Consider the following 16089-nt stretch of genomic DNA (forward strand, 5'->3'; position numbering starts at 1 on the left):
TGTACCAAAGAAGCCATCAATGTCACTTTCCACCTCTAAGAAAAAACTGACAATTCAGGAGGAAATGTTGAGCTTTCTCACAGGGTCAGAAGGAGAGAAATGTTCCAAAGGAGTTGAGATTTTAGAAATTTTATTTAAAATCCTACTCTACAATCCTACACTACAAACCCACACTACCATCCTGCACTACAATCCTACTCTATAATCCTATTCTACAATCCTACTCTGCAGTCCTACTCTATAATCCTACTCTAAGTTTTTCATGGAGAAGACAGTTTATAAATTGATTGTTGCATTCCTGCCTCCTCCTTCCACTTCTTCACAGCAACTATGAGAGGTGCCAAGCTGGACCCAGGCATGGCCGATGTTATAAATTGATGCTGCAGAAAGGAAAAGAAAACAACAAGAAAGCATGATTTTCCAAGCTAAGAGCTTCAAAGGCAGGGGAATACTTTTGAAATGGAAAGGGGATTGAGTCAGAGTAGATCAGGGGCATGGGGCAAGAGTGGCACAGGTTGCCCCAAGAGCTGGTAGGTGGCCCACCCCTGGAAATATCTGAGGTGTGAGTATCCTGATCTCTTGAAAGATGTCCCTGCTCATTGCAGGACACAGACTAGATGTCTCCCATGTCCCTTTGTGTTAGTTTGAGATGAATTGACATTTAGGGAAAGAAGTAAGAAACCCCGCACGGAAGTGATTTCTTTGAGAGAAGCTGCTGGGAGCTTCCTCTGTGCCTGAGACAGGCCAATGGCTGGCTAGTTCTGAGAACTGACAACATTTTGCACCACTTAGAAATGAGATGTGCCTCTGTGATGATGCACATTTTGAAAACCACCAGCCCGGGCACTGGCCCTCTTTGCTTCCGGAGCCCGAAGGTAACGGAGCTCTGGTGAGGCCAGCCCTGCTCGCCCACGGCCTGTGCTCCTGGGGGAGGCCGGGCCAGAGCCCAGCGGCTCCCGGGTGGGGGATGGAGGCTGCGGGACCCCGGCCCCAGGCTGGGCCAGGCCACGGCTGCTGACATCTTGCCCACACTAAACCCTCTCCCCGGCGTGCAGCGACGGCTCCAGGCCGAGCCTCCCCTCCCAGCGGCTCCCGGGCAGAGAGAGGGGCCCAGCACAGCCTGAAATCCAACACCGTGACTGCCATGACCTGGGTGAGATTGAACCCTTTCACTGCACAGATGAGACCTTTCTTATTCTTGTGGGCCTGATAATAAAATTTGTTATTCCTTTGAAGTTTGAAGCCTGTTTTGCCCTTCTCCTAATTCATAGCTCCCAGCAAGAAATGAGTAAGTGCCCTGGTGATTTTAGCCAGCGCTAAAACCCAGCACTCCCTGCCAGCCCAGCCCAGTCTAGGATTGCTCCCCACTGTCAGCTGAACAGCACCAGGGTTGGAAGTGAGGAGCATGGGGGCTCATCTGATGCCTTGGATTTCAGTGGAGGAGGAGCCCATCCCTGGGACACTGTTTCACCTGCAGCCCTTTTGGCATTTTACCTGCAGCAGCTCCTTGGCAGACCAGCGCTGCGCCTCGCCTTTCTGCAGGCAGCAGCTCAGGAAGTCACGCAGCAAAGGCGAGAATTGCTCGGGCTGCCGCAGCTGTGGGCTCCCTTCTGTGGCTATGTGGAATTTAGCCTGGAGAAAAAGGAAACACAAGGCTCCACCTGCTTCTTTCCCATCTGGAACTGCTCTCCCAGAGCCCATTGTTCCAGCTCCACTCTGCAGTGGCAGTTTTTGCCCTGGCAGAGAGGCAGAGATGACTTTCCTGTAGCATTTGGATGACGACTTTCCTGTATCATGAAAAAACCCAAGCCCCAAAGCCACAGCTTTGCCAACATCCAGCAGATCTTGCCTTGGCAGCTGATTTCATTGCCTGATCTAGTTAGTGGCAACTACATCAGCAAATACATGTTTCCTTCTCGGAGGATTCCCAGCAGCTTGGCAGCCTTTTTGGAAGAGGGATTTTGCTATTCTAACTAACTGTACTATTCCAAGGATTCTTACATGAAAAGAATCTCTGCAGTGCTTGTTGGTCCCTTAAGCACAGCTGCCATAAAACAAAAGTCGTCCAGCTTTTTGTCTTGTTCTTGAAAATGATGGTAATTGGAAGGAAAGAAAGGAAATGCAGCAGGTGTTCCTCAGGGAAGGAAACAAACCTTTGGAATCTCATTTTCAACACAGACACATTAAGATGCCTCCACAAATGTATGGGGTTGAAAATGCCTGTTTGGGCACACAGGAGCCACCTGCAGCTCTGTCTCTCAGCACTCTGAAAGTTTCAGGTTCCCTTATGTGGCAAAAGGAAAATATTCATGGTGAAATCAGAAGTGTCATCCCTGTGGTAACTCTGTGCTCGTTGGATTCTCAAGTCAATGCATTAACGCTGTGCCCATCCCAGAAAGTGCCAGGAAGCAAACAGGAGGTTTTGGCAGGCTCTCCCTGTCACCAGGCTCCAGCTTGGTGATGTGGAGAAAGTGGCTTGGGTTAGGAAAGAAGGTGGTCACTGAGTGTCTCAGCAGCACTGCACAAGAAGCAGAAGAGACTCTGGCTTTACAGCCTCATCTCCAGGTTTCAGGCAAGTTTCCCTGTGAGAAGAATGGGGCTGCACTTCTTCTCTCAAAAGCACTGTTTTAGAAACTTGGTTTGGTTTGAGTTTCTTTGCTTCATTTCTGGAAAGATAACAGCAGCTCTGAGATGCTTGTTTCCTATTCTTGGGGCCATCTACACAGCCAAAAGAGCTGGAACGACTTCTAAGGCAAAGCGAAATGCTGCCTGAGAATGGAGATGGTTTGGGCGAGGTAAGGCTTGAGTTCCCCCAGTGCTGCAACCAAAGCTCCAGCAGATGCTGATGTGCTGCAGGGCCATTTGTAGAAGGGGCCTTGGTGGAAGTACTTCCAGCAGATGGCCATGGGATTTTGTGCAGTGAGCAGAGAACACGGGACAGGTGAGAAAGACAGCGGGATCAGAGAGTATTTGCTCCTTACCGATTGAGCAGTGAAACTGTCATAAGGAGTTTTTTGTTCGGCCATTTCAATTGCCACAATTCCAAAAGACCACACGTCCACTTTGGGGCCATATGGTTGACGCTTCACCACTTCAGGTGCCATCCACCAAGGAGTCCCGGTCACCGAGCACCGCTGATTTTGCTCAGGGGTGAGCTGAGCAGAAAGGCCAAAATCAGCTGAGGAGAAAGCAAAATACTCTTTTAATTTTCATACTGTCAATTAGGAAACCAAGCCAGAGAATTCCCCAGTGGAAGTTTGAGAATGCGCAATTGAATTTCCTGGACAACACTCCCTGCTCTGTTTCCTTGGGGCTTTAGCCAAGGAAATATGAATTGGCTACTTCAAACATCCCCCCATTTCTTACACTTCCTCCAGCAGTGCCTTTTGTTCCCCTGAAGGTTTAGATTGCAGCTCCCTCCCTCTGGAAGGAACACACACAGACACACACAGAGCAATAGCACTCTGGGCTGCTTGTGGTTCCTTGTCATAGCTGTGTGCACCCTGCAACTGTGCCTTCAGCCCACAGCAGGGGGGACCCCTGCACTGCCAGCAGCAGCATTTTTGGGGAGCTGGCAGTCACTGAAAGCAGCCCCACACCCCCCATTCCTGGAAGGCTGAAGCTGAGCAAGAATACACTGACCCAGCTTGACAGAGCCGTCGGTTCTGAGAAGGATGTTGTTGCTCTTGACATCTCGATGGATCACGTGGTTGGAGTGAAGAAAATCCAGTCCTTGCAGGCACTGAGAGAGAAAAGAGAACCAGGGGGGCAAAAAGTAGTGCTGTGAGTTCATCGCACAAGCAAGGAAACAGCTGTGGAAGGTTCCCTTTGCAGGGGAATGGGGAGGAATGGCAGAACACAGCGCCATTGAGAGCAAGAGCCTGCTGCTCCCACAGTAGCAGAGCAGCACCTTTCTCAGGAAAGGCATGTCAGCTTTTGAAAGAGCACCAGCAACTGCTGTTGTGGACTGTCCCCTGCAAAGCAGCCAGGGTGACTGCAGCTGCAGTGCATGTGCTCAGAAGCAAACAGCATTTGGGCTGCACTACTATCCTTTTCGGCTGAGGACTAAAAGAAATTAGTCTCTCTTTTTTTCTTTCCTGTTTGTTTCAAATCCTGCCACCACACCTTTGCTTTAGAGACAAGGAATGTAGTGCAGACAGGCAAAAGTTTAGCTAGGCAAGGTGAAGAACTGCAAATGCCAATGCAAGAGACAGAGCTAGAATACAAGAGCAGGGGATAAGAGTACAGGAAGTGAGTCCAGTGAGTGTAGGGGCACTGGCAGACAGTTCACTTGAGATGCTCTTGCTTGCCCATAGCTGAGCAGCAGCACAGAAACCAAGCCTGGCCCATGAAATCCCTCCCGTTCTGAGCCCCTGTTTCCCAGCCAATGCAGCTCAAGGCCTTGGAAGCACAGATGGGATCCCTGACCTCCCGACTGACAGCTGCAATCTCTCCTTCAGACATTTGAATCTCGTCGATGAGATCTCTCAGAGTGCCTCCGTCCATGTACTCCATCACCAGCCAGAGTTCCTCATGCACAAGGTAGCTGAAAAAAGGAAACAAGGCCATGCAGGTGAACATGCACGCCTAGGTTGGTTTTTTGCTTGAGTCTTGTTTCTGGGTCCCTTGGAGACAAGGGCAGAAGTAAAGGCATAGACATTGCCTCTAGGCTGTGCAGTGTTTGCAGTCTGTGCTGTCTCAAGGAGAAAGGCAGTTTAGGAAGAGCCCAGATAAAAACCCTGATAAAAAACCTGTCACGCATGGCATTTCTGGAAATAAGCACCTAGTCTTCCTGACATGCACAGCATTGGAAAAGAGGGGCAACAATGCAAGGGCAATCCTCTCTTGGATGGTTCATCAGCATTTAAGAAACTTGAAAAACTCAAGCCCAAAGAACTGTGGAGGCAATGAACTTAGAAGGTATTGAATTCTTAAGATAGGGCTGATGCAGGTTTTTGAACAATTTTCAGTCTGCATTTGCCAGGGTGGATTCATGAAGACAAAATGCAGTCTCTTCCCATCCATTGGAGATAAGTAGAGAAATAATCATTAACAGCTCTATTTCCTGCCACTGACCAAAGTGGGTTTTTAAGCTCTCATGCTTGTAGTATGTAAACAAACATTCAAGGGATAGGACCGTGACCACTCACCTGGCTAAGTAATTCACGATCCTGGGACTCCTATTACTCTCCATGATCCTGATTTCATTCATGGTTAGTATCTTCCTACTCACTCCTTGCACATTTATTTTCTTTATGGCCACCTCAAATGACATTGAAAGGAGTAACTTGAGAAAATTGGTAGCATGAGACCACAACACACATGGAGCAAGTGATTTTGGAATGGCACAGCCAAGCTGTGCCAAAGTGCCTTGTGATTAGACCTCATCACTGGAGTAATTAGGGAGTGACATTCCAACAGCCCATTTCTCTGCTCCCTTGGGGGCCAGTTACAGGACATGTGGCCACTGGCGATTTGCCTTGTCCACAAAGCCTGTTCCAAGTGCAATTTGCAGGCTGGCTCCAGTCTGTGCTTCTTGTGCCTTTTCAGCACAGCTCTACTCAAAGCTCCAGCCACAGCTGTCAGCAGTGGGGAAAGGCCTGGAGAGCAGCAGAGGCTGCAGGGGCTGTTGACATTTACCTCTCCTCCTGTTGCAATGTCAAGTGCTCTGGAAACCTCTCCAAAACCCCTAGAAACAAAACAGCAGCAAAGAAAGGAGAAGCCATTTAGATCTTGCAGTGGAAGCCAGTCCAGACAGGAGAGCTCTGCTGTAAATGCCTAAAAGCTGCAGGTTGCAGGAGGGGTCTGCCAGAAGGCAGATGATGCATTTTCCCCTCAAGTGCCTGGGCACTGGGCCTGTTCCTGAAGCCTTGGGCTTTACTGCCTCAGCTCCAAAAGGCAGCTTATTCCTTCATCTCGGCTATCAGCTTCTAAACTGTGCAATTCTAATCCTGAGCACGGAGTATTTCCTTTAGCAAACTCTTGGAGAGAAATGTTCCTGAGAACTGTTATCTGACAGCTCTCATTGGGGGTAGGTTGTGCTTTCAGGCAAGCAAGATTCTTCTCCTTTCATTAGTGTGGCCAGATGATTTGGAAACATCCAAAAATGCGAAGGAAATGAATCCTGAGCTGTCCCACACTTGAGAAACAAGCAGATTTACCAGGTTCTGTTCCTTGCTGCAGGCAAGACCTTGGCAGCATGGAGATGTCTTTGACAATGCCTTCTGAGCACACTTGACAAATTCTGGCCAGTACTGAGAGATGGGGCAGACTAAGCCCGCTGTCTAAACATGTGGACAACTTGTCTGACTTCCCACTTGATGGATATTCCCCCAGGGAAACACCTGGCCCGTGGCTGTGTAGAAGTGACTGTGGTTGGACTCACCCGCTGCCAAGACTTTCCAGTTCGATGTATTTTGTGATGGGATTTTCCTTGTTCACCATTCTCCCTGAGGGAAACAAAATGCAAGATGCTGACTTTCAGGCAGAGATCCCAACTTGCAGGAGATGCCAAAGGCAGCCCCGCTGTCTGGGGCTCTGAACCCTCTGTGGTCAGCTGGGCAGCAAGCACAGCAGCAACAAGACAGGCAGTTGTGCAGCACAAATGGGCAGCAGAGAGACTGATTTTGTCCAGTCCTTGGAAGGAAATGAAGCGCAGAGAGCACAGCAGGGCACAGCACAAGGCTGGCAAAGGCCAAGCATGAGCACTGACAAGCAATGGCAAGAAGACACAGCCAGCCTGAGCCCCTGACAAGCTGTGGCCCCCGTTCAGGACACACCAGCATTGCCTTGGAGATCAGACACAGCCAGGTGCAGATCAAGGCCCTTTTGTGTCCCAGCAGGTGAAGGTAGACACCAAATCAGCTGGGATCTTTCCTCAGCCCCACCAGGTCTTTTCTGAGAGCACAGCACTGGCAGCTGTTATGGGCAAGAAGCAGATTAAATGGGTTGTGCTGCAGAATCACAGAGGGCTTGATGTGTTTTCCCAGAGACTGATCTGAGCAGGGCTTGGGCCAATAGGTAGGATTCTAAGAGTCATGGGAATGGCTGGGAATCAGGGATGAAAAAGTGCCATGGATCTGAGGAATACACAGCACAGGGGCTGCAGGCTCGCTCCTGAGAAATGCCTGCAGTGCTGTTTTATCTGATCACACCACGTGGATGTGTCTCTTGGACACATCTTTATAAAAATAAAACTAGGATATTAATTACAGATTGTTATACAAGTATCTGTTTCTTCAGTGTGGGCCCAATGAAAACATCTCTTGCTCTGTTTCTGCTGTCACCTGATGTTCTTTCAAAGGAGTCCTCACTGACAAAAATACAGCATTCTCATAAAAACCTTGTAGATGTAGTAGAGGCAATAAAAACAGTCCTAAAAATGACACCAGTAAGACACATGGGGCAGAACAGCTCTTTCAGGATGGAGAAAAAACAAACTCTTCCAAAAAACCCCAAACCCAAAACCAAAAAAGGATAAAAACTGAAAACTAAAAACGGAACCACAACAAAAAGACAAAACCCCAAAACCAGTCAATATCTCTGAAGTCTTTTGGTTCTGACAAGCGGTGGGAAGTCTGGAGTCTAAGGAGAATTTAGGAATCAAATATTCTGTTCAGTTTGGCCACTAGCACACAGGACTTGCATAGATCATTTGCTAGGCCACAGCCTTCTCCTGATCCAAGAACAATTCCTGCTTCTGCCTTTAGTGGCAAGGGAATGCCAGGCAAAGCCGAGCCAGTCCAAGCTGCCCTCAGAGGCAGCAGGAACAGCCAGAGCGCTCTCTCGCTGCCTCAGAGCACAGCAGTTCCTGTGGGGAGTCCTAAATGTCTCTGGGACACCAAAGTGAGTAGGATCATTTGCTACAGCTCTGCTGGCACGTGCACACAATACACTGTCCCTCAGACAAGAAATACACCAGACGTACTCAGTTGCTCCACGAAGTCTCCCTGGCTCTCCTGGAGCTGAGCAGCAGATGTGTCACTGCTGGACATGGACAAACTGCACCGGATCCACTGCTCAGCTTGGGCAACAAAGGCTCCTTTAGATGCTGCTGCTGCTGCTGCTGCAGCAGATTGAATGGAAGAGCCTGTGTAGATCTGCGAGAAGAAAGGAGTTTGTGTCAGGAAGCTGGCTGGCAGAGATTACCCCGAGTTCCCTTTTCAAATGCAAGCCCTTAGGAAGTTGCTGTTAGCCACATGCAAAGCTCATCAACTGGATTTTATTGGATGCCCACTTCTGGAACCAAATGGTCAAAACCCAAGGTTGGTTTTAATCAAGTTGATGGCCAGTTTCATATTCCATTTTCCTGGATTTTCTCAAGGATGACTGCAACAACGACCATTGCACTTCCTCCCAAGGATCCCTTTCCCCCTCCAAGGGCTGCAGACACATTTGCAGCTCCTTGTTCTAATGTTGGAGCTCCTCCCCCTCAGTCCTCTTTTCCTGCACCATCTTCAGAAGGTGCTCAGCCTGCAGCACTTGTGCTTGGGACAGTACCTGTGCCTGCCGCCGACCTTGGGGCTCTTCATCAGCCGGCATTTGCTGGAAGCCTTCACAGGCTGCCAGGTGAGATATCAACACGTCCACCTCAAGTCAAAGAGAACAAAGCAGTCAGAGACCACAGCTTGTCCCTGTGTGCCAAGGCTCATTGACTGTGAGCAAAGGGAAGGAGCAGGACAGCAGCAGATTCACCAAGGGATACAGACAGCTTGCAGCTTGTATTCCAAATCTGTCTGGGGGACTGTGTTCACTTGCAAAAAGCCCTGAAGAAACAAGGAGAGCAGGAGCAGGCCAGCAGGAATCCCTTGAGATGAGTGCTGGCAAAAGGGGCAAATGACTGGTGCCACTGTCCAGGGCAGCAGCTGAGATTGAGCACAGCAGGAAATGTCCTTCCAAGCAGCTGGGATAGACACTACAGCAGGATGGCACTGAGAGGCATCAGCCCAGCCCCCTGCTGCTCTGCAGAGGAAAGGCAAGAAGGGCAGAAAGCACCAGACTGCAGTGACTGCTGTGCCTATCGCTCTTTCACTCACTCGATTTTCTAGAGCCTCTTGCTGCTGAGCGAGGAGATGAAATTTCTCTTCCATGATTCTCCTTTCTTCCTCCAGCCTGTTCTCCCTTGCCCTGATCCTAGCCTCAGCTTCCTGCAGCTCTGCCAGAAGCTCCTCATCAGAGGCCTGTGAGGAACCAGAGAGAGGAATGTCCATGAGTGGAGTGTCTGCCACACTTTCACTCACCTGGTTTTCTTGATTTCCTCTCTGCCAGGGGAGATTCATCTCCTCTTGGATGCTTCTGTCTTCCTCAGGCCTCCTCTTCACTGCCATGATGGCCCTCGGAGCTTCGGGCAGCTCTGCTTGGGGCTCTGCCTCGATGTTCTGTACACACAAATGGAGAGCAAGTGCCTGGGAGCTGCCATCAGGCTCAGCTTCTTCCTCAGTTTCAGCCTCAAAATCACACTCATTCAGTCACTTCTTTCTGCTTCCCTACCCACCTCTGCTTCCACTGTAACCTCCTGTCCCGCTGCTGATCTCTGCAGAGGCTCTTTGCTTTCAGGGCCTCTGGCACTCGTGGCCTGCTCAGTCCCAAGAGCTGCGTTTTATGCCCCTCTTCCTGCCCTTCACTCTGTCCCCTGCTGAGTCAGCCTTACCTGGCCATTCTCCAGTGGCTCTTCCACCTGCTGCCCCAGCTGCTCTTCCTGCTCTTGGGCTGGGAACAGCTCTCCCTCAGGCTGGCACGGCCGTCCTGATAAAACAATCTGCTCCTGCTCTTTCTCTGGATGGACCTGCAGAGAAAGCAAGAGAAGATGGGCTTCAACTTCTCATCCAACATTTGTGGGCCAAGACTCAAAGGCTGATGGGCTCCCACGTTCCCAAAGCTCTGTGCTGCTGCTCTCCTGCCTTGTTCTCTGCCCGTGGGGAAGCACAGATTCCAAAGTGACCCTGGCAGTGCAATCAGGGCCCATCTGGCACTGAATCTCCAACAGACTCTTGGGCAGCTGACAGGAAATGTGGGGCATTTCTCAAGGGCCTCCCTCCCCTTCTGCTGTGTCCTGCTTGTCTCTCCCTAGTGACTGACAGTCAGCCCTGTCCCACAGCTCCATCCTGGCTCTGCAGGGGCTTCCTGGGTGAGCTCAGCCCTTGGGAGAGACACTGCTGGAGTTCATGTTCTTTTCAGGCCTGCACTGCCACTCCTGCCCCTCTGACATCCACACTCTTGTTAGAAATCCTGCTCAGTCAGGAGACAAGGATGTGTGCAATTGGATCCTCTGCTGCAGGTCAGAGAGCCTCTATGGCCACCTCAGGATATGGAAGAGGACCAAGGTGTTTCTCCTCCCTCTTTTGTCAGCTGAGAATTCTGAGTGGCACTGACAGAGATCCTCAAAAGGCCCCACCAACAAATTAATTGACACACCCCTAGGGATGCCAATGAAGGAAGCCATGGGTCATGTAATACATGTATGACCAAAGTCACCAAAAACCACCTAAAACATGGAACTGTCCCACCTCACTAGGACAGGCAGAAATTTATAGGTTAAACAGGGAGTGTCAGGACAGAAGAGGCAGGAGGAGGAAAACAGCTCTGAGGAGAAAAAACAACCATCTCTAAAGGGGTTCTTAGCAACACAAAACAGCACTCAAGGGCTTGCAGCTTTGCCCCCACACTAGGCTCCAATGCAGTTTCCAAAGCTGCAGACTTCACCACAAAACGTATCAAGAGAAACTGGCCACTTGTGGATTTTGCCTCAGAAGAAGGGTTCAGAACTACACAGTTTGTTTCTTTGGCCACACAGGACAAGAATGGCCGGTCACAGCTTCATGGACAACACAATCATCTCCTTGCAGCTTATCAAAAGCCAAAAGACAGGTGGCCTAAAAGACTCTGCAGAAGTGAAGAATTACTCCAGAAAACTGCAGAACACTTCTCCAGGTCATCCTGAGGTTTCCAAAAAGGGAAAGCAAACAAACCAAGCCCTGTGAGCCCCAGCAATGCCGTGTGAGCCCTTGGCCATGGCTTGGCAGAAGCCAAGAGACAGAGCTTCCCTGAGCCAAGCAGCCAGCTGCTCACCCGCAGGCAGCAGCGCTTTGGGGCCTCAGCACGACGGCTCAAAGCCCAATTTCCAGCTGCCACGGGATGGGGGAATGGCTGGGTGCTGGCAGGACTCCAGCACTCAGCATCCTCAGCCAGCAACAGCAAGTGCTGGCTGCTCAGAAACTTGCAGCTCTGCCTTGCACTAAAGACAGCAGCACCCAGCACTGGCACTTACTGTCTGGGCATGGTCAGGCTGGGCTGTGACCACAGCTGGAGGCTCGTGCTCCTTTTGCTCATTTTGCTCCTCTTTGGCCTCTTCTCCAGGAGCAGAGGGAGCCACAGCAGAGTCTGCTCTTGCTTCTGGGCTCTGTGGACAGATGGTGGAGTTAGGGACAGGCAGCTCCCTATCATTTAGAACCTTATTTCTCTTCAGCTCTATTTCTACAACCAGCTCTACCAAGCACAAATCATCAGCTTTGACAGCAATGGGATTCTAAGTCACTCCAACTAAATTAAAATGGGTTAATTCAGCCAGGCAGAAAATAGTTCTGAATTAGAGAGTTCACCCTGGCTACTATCAGCAAGCAACGTTCTCTCTGCAAATCTGAGCTTTGAGTTCTTTTAAAGCTCTGCAATGGAAAATTAGGAAATAGCCAACAATGCCTTTGCTATTGCTGTTGTAAACATGGAAATGGATCTTCTTTCAGCCCACCCAGCTGGCCCTCTGCACTCTACTGCCACAGGCCAAGCTCACAGTTCCCTGCACAATTCTGAAACACCAGGAGCATCAAATGTTCCTTTCTGACTCACCTCAGGATCGGCACCTCTGAACACACGGGTCAGATGACCTGCAGTGGGCAAGGAAAATAAACCAAATTCTTTGAGAAAAGTGGAGAGAACCGTGGCCTATTTAGAGCAGCATCTGAGAAGATCTCCCAGGCTACATTTTCAAAGGTGTCCTGCTTGACTGGTGTGGTTTAAAGCAGCAACTAAAAAATCACTAGAAAACTTACTTATTTCTTGCAGTGAGATATGGATTAGAACAAGAGCAAAACAAGCTTAAAACTTAAATGGAATAAAAAAAGTTTATTTACAAAAACTACAAGAATAAGAAACCAGAATAAAACTTCCAGAACAACCCTTTTCTCCCCCACTACCCAACCATTCCCTTGTTTACATGACAACATGGAGACAAAAAACTTTGGAACTTTGGTGTTTACAACAGTCCCAATTCCTGCTAGAGTCTTTTCATCAGTCTTTGTAGAGAAACAAAAGTCTTCTTCTGCTATCTATGGAGTTTTTCACAAGAAAACAATTTTTCTTCATAGCTTTCTATTTCTCTGATGCCAGCTGCCCGGAAATCTGCCATCAGTTGTCTCCTCCCATTTCCCATCACTCTGAGGTGTGTTATGGGTCATGAGTCTAGGGATGTCATTTTTATGAATGAGTTATTCAAAGGCAAAAGTTCTCTTCATCTGTCTCTGTGAGCTTCTCTGGAAACAGAAGTTTTCTCTTTTTGCTTCTTAAAAGCCACAAATCTTCAACTCTTACTTCTCCCCCTCTGTTCCAGCATCTCACAGTGTCACAACTACTTCATCATTTGCTCAAAATCCACACTTGGAAACACTCCATTCCTCCCAATATACTCTGTCATGAATTAAAGGAGGTTTTTTCAGAACACTACTGTCCATCTCCATAGCTTTAACAGAAAAATATTTCAGCTTATTAAAGCATCTCCTTCTTTCTCTTCCCCCTCTCAATTTAATTTGTTTCTTCACTCTCTTTGATGGGTTGATGGTTGATCACTCCCTCTCTCTCTCTCTCTGGGACAAAAGGATTAATCTGAAAGTCTCATGCAGGTAGTAAAAGAGTTAAAATCTTGCTAAAGCTGCAGATGTTGATGGTGTGAGGTTTCAGTTCAGTGGCAGAAACTGCAAACCAAGTCAGGCCGGCCGGCTCCGTTTCTCCCCCCACCCCGCCCTCTGCAGCCTTGTCCGGCCTGGAGTGGGGGAGGAGGCCGAGACAGAGCCCTGTGACCTCGTCAGAAGCCAGAAACCAAAAAGAGCAAGAAATTCCCAGCCTCACATCTTCAGGTGCTGTTCACAGGTTGATCTCACTTCTCAATAGTTAAAACCGCTGCCAATTCTCACCCATGGCCAGGAATTAGTCAGGAGAAAAAACTCCCATCAGCCTCCAGCAGTTTCAACTTCCCGAGCTCTCAGAGCTATCTTAAAAGTAAAGTCCCCCCAAGAGATTGAGCCAGCAAAGTGAGGAAATGACAGACTCTGCTGCCACAGGCTCTCCCGTGGAGGGAACAGAAGCCCTGCAAATGCTGCCCGCAGCCCCCTGGCTACAGACACCCCGTGTTTTGCTGAAGGTGTTGACAGGAGCTTTACCAAACCAGGGGCATCCTCATGGTCTTTGTGTTTCAATAGCAACCCGGTCACTAAGAAAGAGCAGGGAGACCTACAAAAGCCAGCTCAGGTTCCAGCCAGGGAAAACCTCTACTTACGTGCCAGGTTGGTGAGGTAATAGCCGGAGTATCCGATGACATAAATGGTGCAAACTGCAACAGCGAGCTGCTCCATCATTGTAGCACTGCTGTGCCAGTTTGCACACTCTGCTCCACCACAAGAACAAACACGGCTCCTGTCAGTGTGCAGCTGCCCACTGACAAACGCCTCAAGCAGGAGGATGCTCCTGCACTGAGCAAGCCCAAGAGCTGCTCTGACCCTGAGGCCTTCCGTGCACCAAGGCAACCTTGGGATGTCACCACGACAAGGTGGCATCCATGCCCTGACATCACAAAGCCAATGCTCTGCGCTGCTCTGGGAATTGATGCAGAGCAACCCAACCTTCCCTACAGCAAACACAAAATTGTCTGGCAGGTTCTCCTCTGTCACAAAGTGTCACAAATCCTTTGGTGGGCTGTGGGAAATGGAAAGACAGAAACTTCCACAGATACTGAAGGGTTTGATTTACAGCCTTGGAAGGAGCTTGGGTTCATGCAATGCTAAAGGTTCACAGACGCTGAGTCGAGAAATCATAAGCTTATGTTCCTATAGCTGTAAGTAAGAATATGTCATAAGTAAATAAAAAACTGCATTGAGTGAGATGGTGGAGAGTTTTCAACTGTAATTGTGTGATTTTATAGAGTAAGCTATGAATCTAAATATTATCCTAAGAAGCACATGTGTGTAGGTGAGCTAGCAGTGTATTGGGTGAAAAGCAGACAGAGTGCTGCAGAACTTGGCAAAGGTGAAAGGTGATTAAGTAATAGTAAATTCCATGTCATCTGTCCATTGGGCCAAAATGTGATATATTGCTGTGTAACAAAGAAACTCGTGACTACCTTTGAGCTATGGCCCACTTGTTACCCCTCCAAAATCTCATGCCTTCAGTCTGAGACCTTTTCTGATATATTTCAGCAATAAATCGACTTCACAGCACCAGTGGTCCCACCGCTCATTATTTACAGCCTGACAATGGGCCAAACTCTGTTGTTGAAGAGATCCAAGAGTAACTCCAAGACTGCCCTGTGGATAGAGAAAACAAAGAGAACTAGTCCTAAGAGAACAAAGATTGCTCCTCAGTCAAGGCAGGATGGATGGAACAGAGTTTCTAAAATGAAACAAGTAGCAGAAGCAGAGTAGTTTGCAGAAGAAATTGTTATACAAGCGCTTGTCCTAGGGAAATAAAACTGATGTTACCAATAGGGAATTGATCATGGCTGTTATTCGTTAGCAGCCATCTGAACATTTATACTATTGGCTACCCAGGCTCACACTATTCTAACCCAATAGGAAAAACAGCACAAAAGTGATGTACACTTGTAATAAATGTTTCCAGATATACCACCCCTGGGGACCGTGCATCGTTCATGCACTGCAGTGCCCCAAGCACCCACATCCTGCACCTCAACTGAGCTCTGAGGTGGGACTAAACCAAAGGAAATTGGGATTTTGGCCACTGATGCTTCTGACTAAACCCAGGAATGCCTGTTCCTGTACCAAAGGAACTGCACAGCCATCAGCCTGCTGCAGCACTGCTGGGGCATCTCAAAGAAGCATGTGGGCCTGTGCCTCACCCCTGGAGCCCCCTGGGCACATTTGTGAGCCACAGAGATGAGGCTGCAATGGTCATAAGGAAAGAGAAGAAGAAAGTCACAGAAGAATGGGGGAAGATGTAGGAGATGGTGGGAGGAGGAAGCCAGAGGGATCAAATGGGTAACTTTCATCCAAATTGGGAGCTACAAGGCAGGGACCCAAGAGATGTGGAATAGAGACCCCATCACCTGTGACTTCCTTTCTCAGCTGAAAAGAAAAAGAATAGAGAAATAGCTGGGTTTTAGCTGTGTGTCTAGATATGAAGCCACGTTACATTTTTGAATGGCTCCACACAAGTTCTTCCAGTTTTCTCCAAGCCTGCAGGTTCCCCTGCCCCAGGACCACCAGTGGCCAGTTTTGTTGGTTTTGCATGGGTTAAATTTTGGTGAGGAGGGAAGAAGCCAGCCATGGGAATGCTATTTCTGCCAAAAGGAGCTGCTAAAAGCTTTCTCCATGCCTGGCAAAACCAATCACTGTCTGGCTCTGAGAACAGGCCCATTGCTAAGCCAATTAGAAAAGCTGGAAACACTTTGATGACAACAGATTTAAGAGAGGAAAGAAACGTGGGAAGCTCTCTTTCTTTCTGCCCTCCGAGGGGTGGGGAGGGGGCACCGAACCCCTTCCCAGCAGGCCATCTGTGGTGGTTTGGCATTTTAGAGATAAAAGCAGAAAACACCCACAGAAGTGATTTCTCTGAGAGCAGCTGCTGGGAGTTTCTCTCTGCTTGAGATCAGGCCAATGGCCGGCCAGTTCTGAGAACTGACAGCATTTTGCAGCACTGAAAAGTGAGATCACCTTTGTGAATAGCACATTTTAAAAGCTCCAGCTGGGGAAGTTGTCTCTTTTTGTTTGCAGCCTGGAAAGGTATTGGAGCTGTGGTGTGGCTGGCCCCGCTCCCCGCGGCCTGTGTGGCCTGGGAGGGCTGGGCTGGAGCCCAGTGGCTCTGGGCTGG

At 49.0% G+C, this 16089-nt stretch overlaps 1 protein-coding gene across 1 annotated transcript; it reads right to left on the reverse strand.

Moving 5' to 3' along the window:
• Positions 1–113: 113 nt before the first annotated feature.
• Positions 114–15091, reverse strand: LOC147648714 (uncharacterized). Its single transcript, XM_086866519.1, has 15 exons — positions 13544–15091; positions 11842–11879; positions 11267–11398; positions 9650–9784; positions 9036–9377; positions 8500–8589; positions 7928–8099; positions 6386–6449; positions 5641–5689; positions 5151–5263; positions 4429–4546; positions 3643–3742; positions 2982–3178; positions 1495–1632; positions 114–380 (listed from the first exon to the last, which is right to left on the reverse strand). The coding sequence occupies exons 1-15, from the start codon at positions 13818–13820 to the stop codon at positions 261–263; spliced, it is 2085 nt and encodes a 694-aa protein (XP_086722645.1). The 5' UTR covers positions 13821–15091; the 3' UTR covers positions 114–260.
• Between the last annotated feature and the right edge of the window lie 998 nt (positions 15092–16089).

Source organism: Cyanistes caeruleus, chromosome 31 (genome assembly GCF_971803275.1).
Source record: "Cyanistes caeruleus chromosome 31, bCyaCae1.hap1.1, whole genome shotgun sequence".
Taxonomy (NCBI): Eukaryota; Metazoa; Chordata; class Aves; order Passeriformes; family Paridae; genus Cyanistes; species Cyanistes caeruleus.

What these genes read in the sequence shown, in the direction of transcription:
- LOC147648714 (XM_086866519.1), bottom strand. Translation starts at nt 13,820, where the DNA reads ATGCCACCTTGTCGTGGTGACATCCCAAGGTTGCCTTGGTGCACGGAA. An exon ending in AAGAGGCTCTAGAAAATCGA is followed by an intron (nt 8,590 to 9,035) that starts GTGAGTGAAAGA and finishes CTTTGACTTGAG; the next exon opens with GTGGACGTGTTGATATCTCA. An exon ending in CTGGAAAGTCTTGGCAGCGG is followed by an intron (nt 5,690 to 6,385) that starts GTGAGTCCAACC and finishes TTTTGTTTCTAG; the next exon opens with GGGTTTTGGAGAGGTTTCCA.